At 41.1% G+C, this 12069-nt stretch overlaps 1 protein-coding gene across 12 annotated transcripts in view; it reads right to left on the bottom strand.

Annotated features, from left to right (window-relative positions):
* PTPN4 (protein tyrosine phosphatase non-receptor type 4) overlaps positions 1–12069 on the bottom strand; it is a 143237-nt gene that overhangs the window by 47638 nt on the left and 83530 nt on the right. For all 12 annotated transcript variants that reach the window (XM_084806941.1, XM_084806981.1, XM_084806913.1 and 9 more), the window contains 4 exons: positions 10160–10223; positions 8969–9141; positions 6869–6937; positions 2779–2913 (listed from right to left, as the gene is read on the bottom strand). In XM_084806941.1, the coding sequence (XP_084663067.1) occupies positions 2779–2913; positions 6869–6937; positions 8969–9141; positions 10160–10223 (441 nt within the window). The remainder of the gene's footprint in view (positions 1–2778; positions 2914–6868; positions 6938–8968; positions 9142–10159; positions 10224–12069) is intronic.

Raw genomic sequence — 12069 nt, 5'->3', positions numbered from 1 at the left:
CCAAATAAATAAATAAAATAAATAAACCAGACAAAATGGAGACAATAAGCCAGTATGTACTAGGAAAGAGGGGATGTTTTCTTTTTTGACACAATTTGCCTTCCTTCTTTTCCACTTAATTTGTCACAAAAGGAGGCAATTGGCTGTGAACAGGCCAACTAAGGGAGCATTCCTATGGCCCCTAGACAGAGACTGAGGGGCCATAGGATATTTTGGATTCCTGGATCCAAGGTCAGAGACAGTGCTCCAACCTTGGACCCAGGAATCCAGACTCCCCACCCCCTCCTCAACAGCATGGAGAGAACCATGCCGGCTGCCTTATGGCTTATGGCCCAATAGGATTGCACCCTAAAAGAGAGCTTCAACTATTGGGCAGGATAGAAATGTAATTAATCAATCAATCAATCAATCACACAGAGCTAAAGCAGGTAGATACTTCCAAAACTATTTTAGATATTTTTTAAATTTAGGAATTACGCACACAACATTAAAGGCAATTTTAGATCCTCCCCACCTTTTTTGACATCCTGTCTTTTTAATTCACGTACTCCCCCATTTTTTCATTTATCTCATATTTGAAATAATAGATGATTTAACAATGTCAATATTATCTGAAAAAAATGTTGTAATAATGCATAAATCATTCAGAGAGCAATCCTATGGCCACTAGACCCTGTCTAAAGGGCCATAGGATTTTTCGGTTTCTGGGTACCCAGAAACCATGCTCCCCACCCCCTCACAGAACTGCACAGGCTGCTCCTCTGTGCTCACAAAAGGATCACGGAGAGGGCAGAAAGGGGGTGGTCCCGGGGGTGGGGAGGAGACCGCAGAAGCCTCTTTACAAAGCTTCCTATGTGCCGCGCAGCCTCCTCTTCTCCCGCTCTGACACGCCTTGGCTAGGAAATTATCACCTCTGTGCTCCACCCGCCCTGCATAGGGTAGTCGTCCACCTCCAACTTCAGAGGCAGCAGACTATCACGATATGATTGTGCCCTCAAGTTATCTTTTCACTGCAGTCATGACACATTAAATTTTGCAGAAAATGAATGCAAGGGAATCCAGTAATCTTAAGTAACGGACATTCTCAGTAGGCCTGAATGTAGTAATATGCTCCAGGAGGACAGAGATGCTATTCCTACATATCTAATTTGACTCTAAAATTTAATCCTGATTATTACATAGTACAGAAACTTTGTTTATAGATATTTATTCCATCCAATTATACATGATCTATTTATATCTACAAAATCAATAATTTGATTTTATTATTCGAATTGTGATTAATGTGATTTGCAAGCCTACTTCAAAAATTCCGGAACTTAATAAGCACCAATTAAGGAAATCCATTAGAAGACTCTTGATCCTTGCTCTGAAACCAGTCAATTTGATCACATTGTCATTGGACAGTATTGTCCACTTTTCCTTAGTTTCTTTTTTTGTACTATCTGAAATATCCACTCTCCAGAACTAAAGGGCCCATTCAGGCTGGCCAAATGTTCATAAACTTACATTTTATAGGAGACAGCTAAGGTCTAGCTAACATATGATAAATTTAGGTTATTGTATTGAGCTTTTATACTATCAGATATTTCATAGATTGTGTCAGAAACAGATCGTCCTCTCTCTTTGCAATCAACACCGCAACAGACAAAGCTTCAGGCTAATACGACTTTATTTTGCTAGAGACTAGCCTCTCTACAAATGCAGATTCATGGAAACTCTCAGACTGACCCAGGCTCTAAACCAAAGCAGAAGAGACGAACCAGAGGACAGAGAAAGTTGCTAGCAGTTTGGGCATGAAACTCCCAGCCAAGCTAGCTTTGCAGTGATGCCCCTCCCTTAGGGTGGCTCCCTCCTACATTGGCTTTTAAGAGTGGCTATACGGCGGAGCATCTGAGCCCTGCCCCTAACTTTGCCTGCTTAGCTTTGCGACACACCCTAGAATCTCTCAAGTCATGCCCCTCTTCCTCCTCCTCCTTGGAAACTTGAGTTCCCACAGTGGAGGGAGGGGAAAAGGACTGAGCCTGGGCCATCTGTTTGTCAAGGCTTTGGGAAATCTCTCCTACTGTCTAGGCACTCTAGGGAGGGTCCTCCCCCATGCTTTGATCTAGCAGTTCTAACTCTGACTCAGAATCGGAGCTGTCAGACATCTGAAAGGGCTGCGACTCATCTCTGACAGATTGTAGTCTTTCAGGATCTATTTAGATTGGAGTAATTGTAAGCCATAGTATGCCTATTACCTCCTCAGTTTCCTTCATGTATTTGCTCACAAGGGACACGTGTTTCTTTCAAAGCACACTTAAACTAGCCCCTATCATTTTGAAGAAAAGGCAGTTGTAGAACCTAGATCTGGAATATACTTCAGATCTGGATGGGACCACATGCCAGTTTCTTGCAGAACCCCACCCCCAAAAGGTACTATCGAAGGAAACGGCACCTTCGGAGGCAAACAGTACTGGGATGGGGGAGTGAGTTTCAGCAGGAAACCAGTGTTGGGCCCCAAGCCAGGTAGGGGGAACATTCTGGATTGGAACTCCCGTGGTTGCTTTTTCTTCAAAATAGGACAGCTTAAGCACACCTTTTAAAAAGCATATTTATGGTACTATGTAGTTTGGCTGTTAGTCAGCTGGACTCTGTGATGCCTCAGGATGTGTGTGCATTTTACTTTACTGTGGAAGTAACAAGGAACAGAACACAAATCTCCAACAGTCTTAAACTAAAGATCTTGACAAAATGAGAACAAGAAGTAACTAGAGGCAAAGTGACTATTCTACTTACTGATTAGGGGTTCCAGGTGGAGAACGTGAGGGTAAGCTTTGAGTTTCTAACCTGTCATCAGACAATGAATTCCTGCTGACAACTTCCCAGTCCATCCCGCTTATCAATTTGCGTGCCAGAGGTTTACTTGGGGATCTAAAACAAACAAATATGTAGAGAAAATTACTGGTATGCTGTATCTAGAAATTCACTGAATAAATAACTGGGAGCGGAAATTAAAGGAAGACAGCATTAGCCTACCCCTAAACAGTATTTAACTATTCCTTTCAAGGAGTGAAATGATTTTTCAGAGTATTTGAAACAACTTTTATTCACAAGATAGCAAAAATGCAATTTAATCTAAATGCAATTTATGCAAAACACTGAATTCATGAAAAAGAATAACCAAGTCATAGACCTACTACGATTCTGTATTGCGAGGGGCCAATTCAAGACATTGGCAAGATATTAATTAATGTTTGCTAATTACCAACACACCTAGAATGAACGTCTGCCAAAGATACAAGGATACACATTCATCCTTCAATGAATTTTTTAAAAATTAGAGCTCAGGTCATAGTAGTGGTTGCCTTTTAAAAACTGAATTATTTTGTTGAAACTCTGGCAGTGCAATTGTAGATTTGTTATGTTTTTACTTTATAGTTTTGCATAGGCCACTGACGAACAGAAAAAGTCGAAATGTGTTTGGCCCATTTGTAGTTTTTAAAGGTTTTTATCATTCATTCATACATACATACACACACACACACACACACACACACTTACTTTGTCATATGTGTCTTTTTATGTTAGTATAACATTTTAACATCATAGTTTTTAGGTTATACAATTCTGTTTTTATGTTATATATTGTGACACATATGTTTTGGATAGAATGTTTTTAGTATTTGCACTTTTTAACATTAAATCATTTTAAATTGTGTATATTTCTGTACCTTAACTTTGGTTTTTGCGAATTCAGATATGACAGTCATTTGGAACTCCAACATGTGGAAGGGGGAAACTGGACGTGGAAGGGGGACTGCAGTGGTAAACAGGCAAGCAGAAAAAGCATACCTCTCACCCCTTGCTGGTTCTTTGCTTCAAATATTCTCCCTCCCAGAGCTGCTTTTCTTATTAGTGGCTGTCGTTTTTGTTATACATGCACTGTAATGTGCAGTTAGATACCAAGTCTACAACTACCTTCATAAAAACAAACAGTTGCATCCATGGAGGATATCAATGGCTACTAATCCTGAATGGCTATATGCTACCTCCAGTATCAGAGCCAGTTTGCCTATATACACCAGCTGCTGGGGAACACGAGCAGGAGGATGCTACTGCACTCATGTCCTACTTGTGGGTTTCCCACAGGCTGCTGGTTGGCCACTGTGTGAACAGAATGCTGGACTGCATGGACCCTTGGTCTGATACAGCATAGCTCTTTTTATGTTCTCATTTACGTAAAATTTAAATAGGTGATATGTTTTGATGACTTAGTGAATATTTCTAGATTACAAACAAAAAAACTGGCAATTCTGAAGTATATAGCTGCAAGATGCAAACCAACAAACCAAAATGCAAAATTCTTGAAAACTCCCAAAAGTAATGCACCAGCTCCATTTCTTATATGCAAGCCCTAATCCTTACATTCGAAGAATGTAGGATGCTAACATCCATATGCCAAGTGTCAAAGATTTGTTCCTTTTTTAAAAGGATTAATATCACACATATGATTTCACAAATGTTTTGAAAGAGCAACATCAAAGCAATCACCACATGAATAGAAATGCCAACAGCATTTTGTAGGTTGAATGAGCTTGCGTTTTCTTTCTAGAAACAATATAACTTCTATGAGGACTTACCTTAATTACCAAGTAGAAAGTTGTATCTGTAAGTAGTGCTCTCAGTAGTTGATAAGATAAAGCAGAAGCATTTAACTGTCAAGCTACATTTGAAACACTTGATTATTAGCTGTTTTAACCTCACGGACCCACCCTCTTATGCCTGTTACCAAAACTTCCTGTTCTTTGTAGACATTTCAAAGAAACAGTTACCACATTGCAGCAATGTATTTTCCAGTGCCACAGCTCTATGGTTTCCTCTTCTAATAGGTGCCCGTGTGAAAATTACTAACTAAATTGTTTTATATCTTTGGTTCATTTTCAGGTAACTCAAAGCATTGCAGAGATTTAAATCTCATTCCATCTCACATTAACAAGACTACGCAAAATGATTTACCAAGTACATACAAGGGACAAGAGAAATCACCTAGTCCAAGCCTCTGACCTAAAGCCTGAACATCTATGTACTAATCTAATTTGCCTCACATTTTATTTGCTGATTCAGATTACATTCTGCTACAAAAGTACGACTGAAGAATGGGTTTCCTTGTGCACTCAAGTGTATGACAAACTGGCAGGGCACAGAGAATAGAATTGTTAGACACTGGAGATGCAAGTTCATGCTGCCATTCAGCCTAAGTTACCAAGTTTGCAATCATAAATACTTTCAGGGAGTAAGTCCCATTGAACTCAATAAAACTGACTTCTGAGTAAGCATGCCTAGCATTGCACTGCACATCTCAGGGTTTGTGCAAAAGTTTGATATGAATGCTGTAGTGCCTGTTGGCCACAACATCCCCCCTCCGCCCGCACCCTGGAGGTTGTGTGAAAGGTGCCCTACATCACTTCCATTTTGTCCCCATGATACCATTTTGTGTCTCAGCTTCCATCTTCCTGCTTACCTACTTATAGTTCTAAATTGGCAAAGGCTGGCAACCAAAGACAAAGATTATACTGACCAAACTAGCCTCATCCTTCCACTGAAAAGGAAAAGAATTATCCTAGCCCTTAAGTGCCCTGCGGTAGAGAACTCTTGGACATGGAAAAGCCAATCTCCTCCACAGTTTAATATAATCCGGACAACGTTACTGAGCCCTTAATGCCTTTGTGACCTTCCACCTAGTAACCAACACAACATTCAGTACTATTGCCCCCCTTTTCAGAAAGTAGCCTTGGCATCTCCACCCTTTCTGTCACTCTGGAAAACCCATTTCAACAGATACCCTGTTTTCTAACACTGTAACAGTCACTGGATTCCTAGACTAAGCACACTTTCTGAGAGTAATTCTGCAGACAGACACCGTGCCTGACTTGCTTCTGTGCCTGATGTTGTACTATCATGGCAGGTCCTGTGATCTTGCCCAATGACAGTACTATCATGGCTTAGGAATGCGTGATCACCCTGACTTCTCGATTTACCCTGCCATTGAGTATCCCTCTCCCCCTTCCTTGCTCCATGCATCTCAGCAGACTCAAGGATAAATGCTCTTGCTTACTCTGTCTTTCCTGCCTGATTCTCTGGTTTGCTTCCTCCTCCTCTCTCTCCTGGATGCAGCTGAACTGCCTTGGGTCACTGCTGCTCTCCTGCTTCTCTTTCCCCTCTGGAATAGCCTTAAGTAACTTGACTGTGATTTTGCATGTTATCTTCCAATAAAATTCCTTCCTGGGTTAAGTACAGAAGTCTCAGCTCTGTTTTCCTTCCCAAGAACCCTTTAAGGATGCTTCATTATCTAGACCAAAGATCAAAAAGTTACCCATGCTGTGCTCCTGTTAATGTGGAAATCATGCTTGTTTCTGAGCCAGCTCTACCACAGTGACTGCAGTCTGTTCTCCAGTCACAACAGAGCCAGGGTGGAGAGAAGAGGTTCTCCTAACACCTGACTAAATTCCCCATTAATCTACTGTTCCAAATGGACTTCCTTTGATGAAAACAGAATAGGTTCAGATGTGTGCAGAGATATGGAACAGCCCCTCCATGCAATCCAGAACCCTTGTTGTTCAAGGTTCCAGATCATGTACACACATTAAAGGCCAAGGCAGAGTCTCAGCAAGCAGGCATGTCAGCACTGGGGATCATAGCAGCAAACATGGTCCTGGTTCCTCTTCCATGTGTTTGCTGCATGTATGGAAATTGATTTTCTGCATGCTCGTGGCTATTGTAACCAACTGGTCTTGAGGATAGGGGAGAACTCTAAACAGGTAATGTAGGCTGCTGTAACAATCTGCATACAATAGCACTGGATGCAAATAAGTTTCAAATTACTTACCTGGCAAATACCCTATCCTTATTTGCCTTTTCTTTACCATACTGCACAGACTGGACCTCTGTTCTTCCACTGAAAGAAAATTATAATATTGAGAATTTTAAGAAAAACATTGTGCAGTAGGGTGGAGAAAATACTTTATTTGCTTGATACAAAAATACTGACACATCCAAGCCTAAGAGTAAAATTTACAATTAATTTTGTTCCAACAGCGAATGAATGTGAGATATGACAAGGCCATGGCAGGTACTATTAAAATGAACCTTAGCTTTCCATATTCTAGCGTCCTTGCGCTAACTGCCAACTTACCTGAACAAAACTGAATCTCCTACACTGGGTGCATAGGGCTAGAGAGGCTCTGTTTTGTATGTCTTTGCTTTCTGGTCAAATCTATGCTGTAACTCTGTACTTAAGAGTATTCTGAGAGTATTTTGCAACTGAATTTCTCCTTTAAAGTATCAGATAATAGCACAAATACATGTCACAGTCAGGTATTTCTGATGGGGAATTTCCACCTGATGCATACTACTTAATGGTCTCATTCACATATAATGCTAAACTATGGTTTAGTGTTATGAGGCTGTGTCACAGAGAGCACTGGGCTTACACATCCACAAGGAGAAGTTCAGAAGCTTTTGCTCCCATTTTAGATTAAAAATGGGACCCGACATCTGAACCTGGACAAACTGCTGGCTCGCTTCCAATAACCATAACTAACATTAATCACATGTAGAGTTCAAATGACATGCTAAGCTGTGGTTAATCTAAAAGGGAATTGGAAGCTTCCAGTCTCTCCCTCATAGCTGCACGTGAGCCCAAAAATCACTGTAGCTCATCCTCGTAACCATGCTAAACCATATAGAAAGCAAGCCAACATTAAGCAACATTGTGCCTTAAAAGATGCTCTTTTTTTCCTTCCGTCTCTCCTGCCTCTTCACTATTGTCTCCCCTTATTTTATTTTCCTGAGTTTCACTCATCTCCCATTAACCACTAGGAAAATCACTTCAGTTTTCCTTTACACATCCCCGCCCCACCCCCAGGACAACTTCCCCATAATATATGCCTAGACCTGACTGGAGTTGCTGCATTTATATGCCTGGCTCCAAATCATGATAGAACTTTTGCTCCCTTACAGCCCTCCTCCTTAGCCCTTTAAAACTTAAAAAAAAATGTATAATGGAAGGTGGACATATCCTTCAAACATTTTATAGTAAAAAACTAATAGTTTTCTTTATGCCAATTTTATCTAAGTTAACTAGGCATCTATGCAGGCTGTAGACTGGAATATATTAAAAAAAATGACGGGTGTTTGATCTGGCCTTGAATATGTTCTTCCACTAAAAAAATAACTGCTTGACCTAAAGAGAATACTGCTAGATTGCAAAAGCCTATGTTTACTGCTATGATTCTTGGTGTCATTTAAATGGCTGGCAAAAAATTATTTTCTTTTGAGCTTTCAGTGATTAATCTTGCTCCTTGATTTTAGAGGGTTCTCCTGTTGTATTGTAATGTGTCTATTTTATCTGTTCTCTTTTCAGTTTTTTTTTCAAATGGCTGTATTTTATTTTTTTAATGATTTAGTTGTAAATTGCCTCAAGAACTCATTGAGTGGAGGGACAATTCAAAAATACATTAAGGGCATTAATCCTTTTAGAATGCGAAGGCTTGCGAGTATCCAGTGCAGAGAAGAAGGACTCTTGCACCTCCCACTCTGCATTTTATCTGGACAGGGGTTTTCCACCATCTACTGGAGGCTGCAGGGAGGGGGAGGAAAGGAGGCTGGGGATGGTTCATGTCCCCACTTCCCCAGTCCCCTCCCCGCCCACAGGAATGCCCCCTTTCTCTCCTTACTGGCTCATGCTTGCGAGCTCATTGAGGCAACTGGCACGGTTCTCTCTGCACCAGCTGCAAGGCAGAGGGGGGCGCAGTGTCCTGGCTCTGAGGTTGGAGTCTTGTCTCTGGCCTTGGATCCAGGAACCAAAAAAACCCGATGGCCCCCCAGACACTGTCTAGGGGCCACAGGATTGTTCCCTAAATAAATAAGTAAAATAGATATCCTTCCCTGTTCCTGCATCAACACATGCAAAATGAGCCAAACTTACCAGTACCGAAACTTTGAACCCAAAGTAAAATAATGTGCAAAAAAGTTCTTCTGGGGTGGCAGTGGTCTGTCTAACCGGAAAAAGGTGTGATGTTCTACACAAGCTTTCCATAAATTCTTACATGCTCGATAATTCACCATGTTGAACCCCAGTAATGTTTCTCTAGATTCATGCTAGAAGGAAAAGATTTACATTTTATTTAAGAAAATTAGTCTCATGAAATATAATTGAGGCTATGGTTCTTATGAAAAAAAATTGCCATTTCATAACAAATGCAAGGGACTCTTTGGGAATATTTCATGAAAAAGAACTCCTTAGGTACTTAGAAAAAACTATGATAAGGAACCTATTCCTTTTTTCTCTTATGTTGTGTCAACTTCCTGTCTTTCTGCAAACTTCTGCCCATATTCTCTACTATACTGCTCTTCAAGCATTCTACCTTAGAGGAAGTGTTTTCACATCTGCCTGGTTACAAGGAGCCACTGCATGTCTATCACAGAAATCTAGTGCGCTGCAGAGTGTTCTGAGGATTCAAGGACACAGACTCAGCACTCCCCAAACCTGTGGGGTGCCAAACAGGTGTAAGCAGTCGCACCTATTTGGCATCTGGGAGCCAGGGCTTTTCCCTTCCTCATAGTGACTTGGGAGCTCCCTGCATGGTCCCACTGTTTAAGGAACCTCAGGAGTAATTGCTCACAGGCAAGCTGGTATCCCAGCAGCACTCACAGATTGGTGGTGGTGGTGGTGGTGGTGGGCAATACAAACAGCTGGCCACATTTTCTGTCTTAAGGAAGCCTTCCTCTCAGGCTGTCTCCTCACCCTCCAGTAGACAGGCCCTACTCATGCAACATCAAGGAATCCGAAAGCAATAAGCAATAAAATTTATTGCCGGTTTAACCCAGTCAGATGTTGTTTTTCACCCCCTCCTGCTCCATCCCTTTGCAGGTACAAGCAATTCTTTCAGTCAGACTGCTACTCTAAAGTAAAACTATCTAACACAAATTCAGAAAGTAAGGGTTGTTTAAACTGAACTATAATATTTGTCCTGAAATAATTATATGATTAACATACTGGTGAAATAAGATGTTAGGGTCAGATATCAAACTCTGAAGACATAACTTGCATGACAACCATTTTACAATAATGTAACGCTTGGCAACATAGGCAAAAAATGTTAAAATCAGTACTCACCAATTCTTTCCTAAGCTGAATAAAAAACTGTTTGCACTTAAAAGAAATTTTTACGATCTTCAACCTAAACGAAATAAAGATCAGAATGCTGTAATGTTTCTTTAAATGTATAATCTGAGCAAGTTTATATACCATAATATATAAATTTGGGCGGGTTTATATACAATAATAATTATATATAATAAAGTAAATATTTTTAATTATCCAATTGTTTTTTTACACTCACACACACATAAAAATCCCAATCCAATCCCAGAATTAATTCCATTATCATAGCATTGTACCTCAAGGCCAATTATTCATAACTAGCAAAACTGGCATAGGACAGTCCCTAACTCAGAGGTCACCTTTTTGGGCCCATGGGCGCATTTGGAAAAAGTGCCCTGGGTGCCATCAGAAATTGACTGCTGTGGCGGGTGGAGGGCCAATCGCATCCTATGTGTGTGTGCGCGCGCGTGCGTGTGTGTGCACGCGTGCTACCCACTCAGGCTTCTCTCTCTCTGGCCTGCCTGCCTGCCCTCCCTCCCTCCCTCTAGCTCCTTTTTCTCTTTTTTTCTCTCTGGTTCCTTGAGTGGGAGGACTCCCCCCCACTACCATCTTTCAGCAGGGGGGCTTTTTGCTTTCTATACAAGCCTATGGAGCAATTCCTCATAGGCTTGTATAGGAAGCGAAAAAGCCCACCTACCAAAACTTGGCTGGGGAGAGGGGCAAACTTAACCCCCCAAGGATCTTGCTGCCCCAAGGATCTTGGAGGGGGGCACTTTACCCCACCCAGCCGTTTTTGGGCAGGTTTTTTTTTTTGCTCCTTATAGAAGCCTGTGAGGAATTGCTGCATAGGTTTACACAGGGAATGAAAATAGCTTGGCGCTTGCCTCAGCCTTGTCTTGTAGGCACAGTGGCACCCGTGGGACCATGTTGGAGACGCTCGCCTTAACTCCAATATATTAATCTAGCATAAAGATTGGGGATCCAAAGGGCAATGCCATATATACTTCTCCAGCCCTCCCTCTCACTACAGGTCCCCATGTCCACCCAAAGGATTAGGGGACCATATGGAGCAGCTTGAGATGCAGCATGCGAAGATATAGTTGGGAGTGGGGTGGGGGAATCAGCAACCTCCTCCATACATGGAAGCTTTCTGCATGAGAGACTATTCAGATGCCAGCACAGTAATTTATGTGTTTTACATAGTGCATTGTCTAATAAGGAATACCTTCTGATGCCCTTAAGCACTTCAGTTCTAACATTACTTGAAAACAATATTTAAGCAAGAAAAGGAAAAGATCTCCGGTACCAGTCAGATTTTTTCTTAAATGTCACAGCGTGTTCTCAAAATAATTAACTAATTATCAATTAGTCCTTAATGTTGCATTCTATTCAACTTCACTTTCATTCTTCAGCTTTAGACTGTGTTAAACCAATTTTATGTGTGTATATATTCAAGGTTTTAATTAAAATTTAACAGTTGTAAGGACTTGTTGCAAGTAAGCATATTCGCATAGTCTGAGGAGTACAGAAAACTAGTTCCCAACAATCCTTCCTTCAAAGGCCATCATTCAGGTTCACTGCCATTCCTACAACACAGCAGACACACAGGTGAACAAAGAGATACTGTCGCAAGACGGGGATGTAGCATGGCATGTAACTTAAGAACCAATCCAATTACCACCCACTAGTTCTCAAAATTTGACCTCTTCTACATCTTCATTTTTAAAAATAAAAAAAATCAAGAAACAATTGGTCTGAGGCACCCTGAGGATACATTTGACACAACTACTGCATAGGACACACTTTTGTACTGGAAAAAGCATTCAACTATAGTGTAGATAATAGCTACATCTGTCAACTTCACTGTACATTTGAGGAAGGGTACACACACACACACACACACACATCACACAGTTGTTTGT

Source organism: Heloderma suspectum, chromosome 1, assembly GCF_057233095.1.
Source record: "Heloderma suspectum isolate Gila_16-S chromosome 1, 16-S_ref, whole genome shotgun sequence".
Classification (NCBI taxonomy): Eukaryota; Metazoa; Chordata; class Lepidosauria; order Squamata; family Helodermatidae; genus Heloderma; species Heloderma suspectum.
This window is presented reverse-complemented; position numbering and strand designations above follow the sequence as displayed.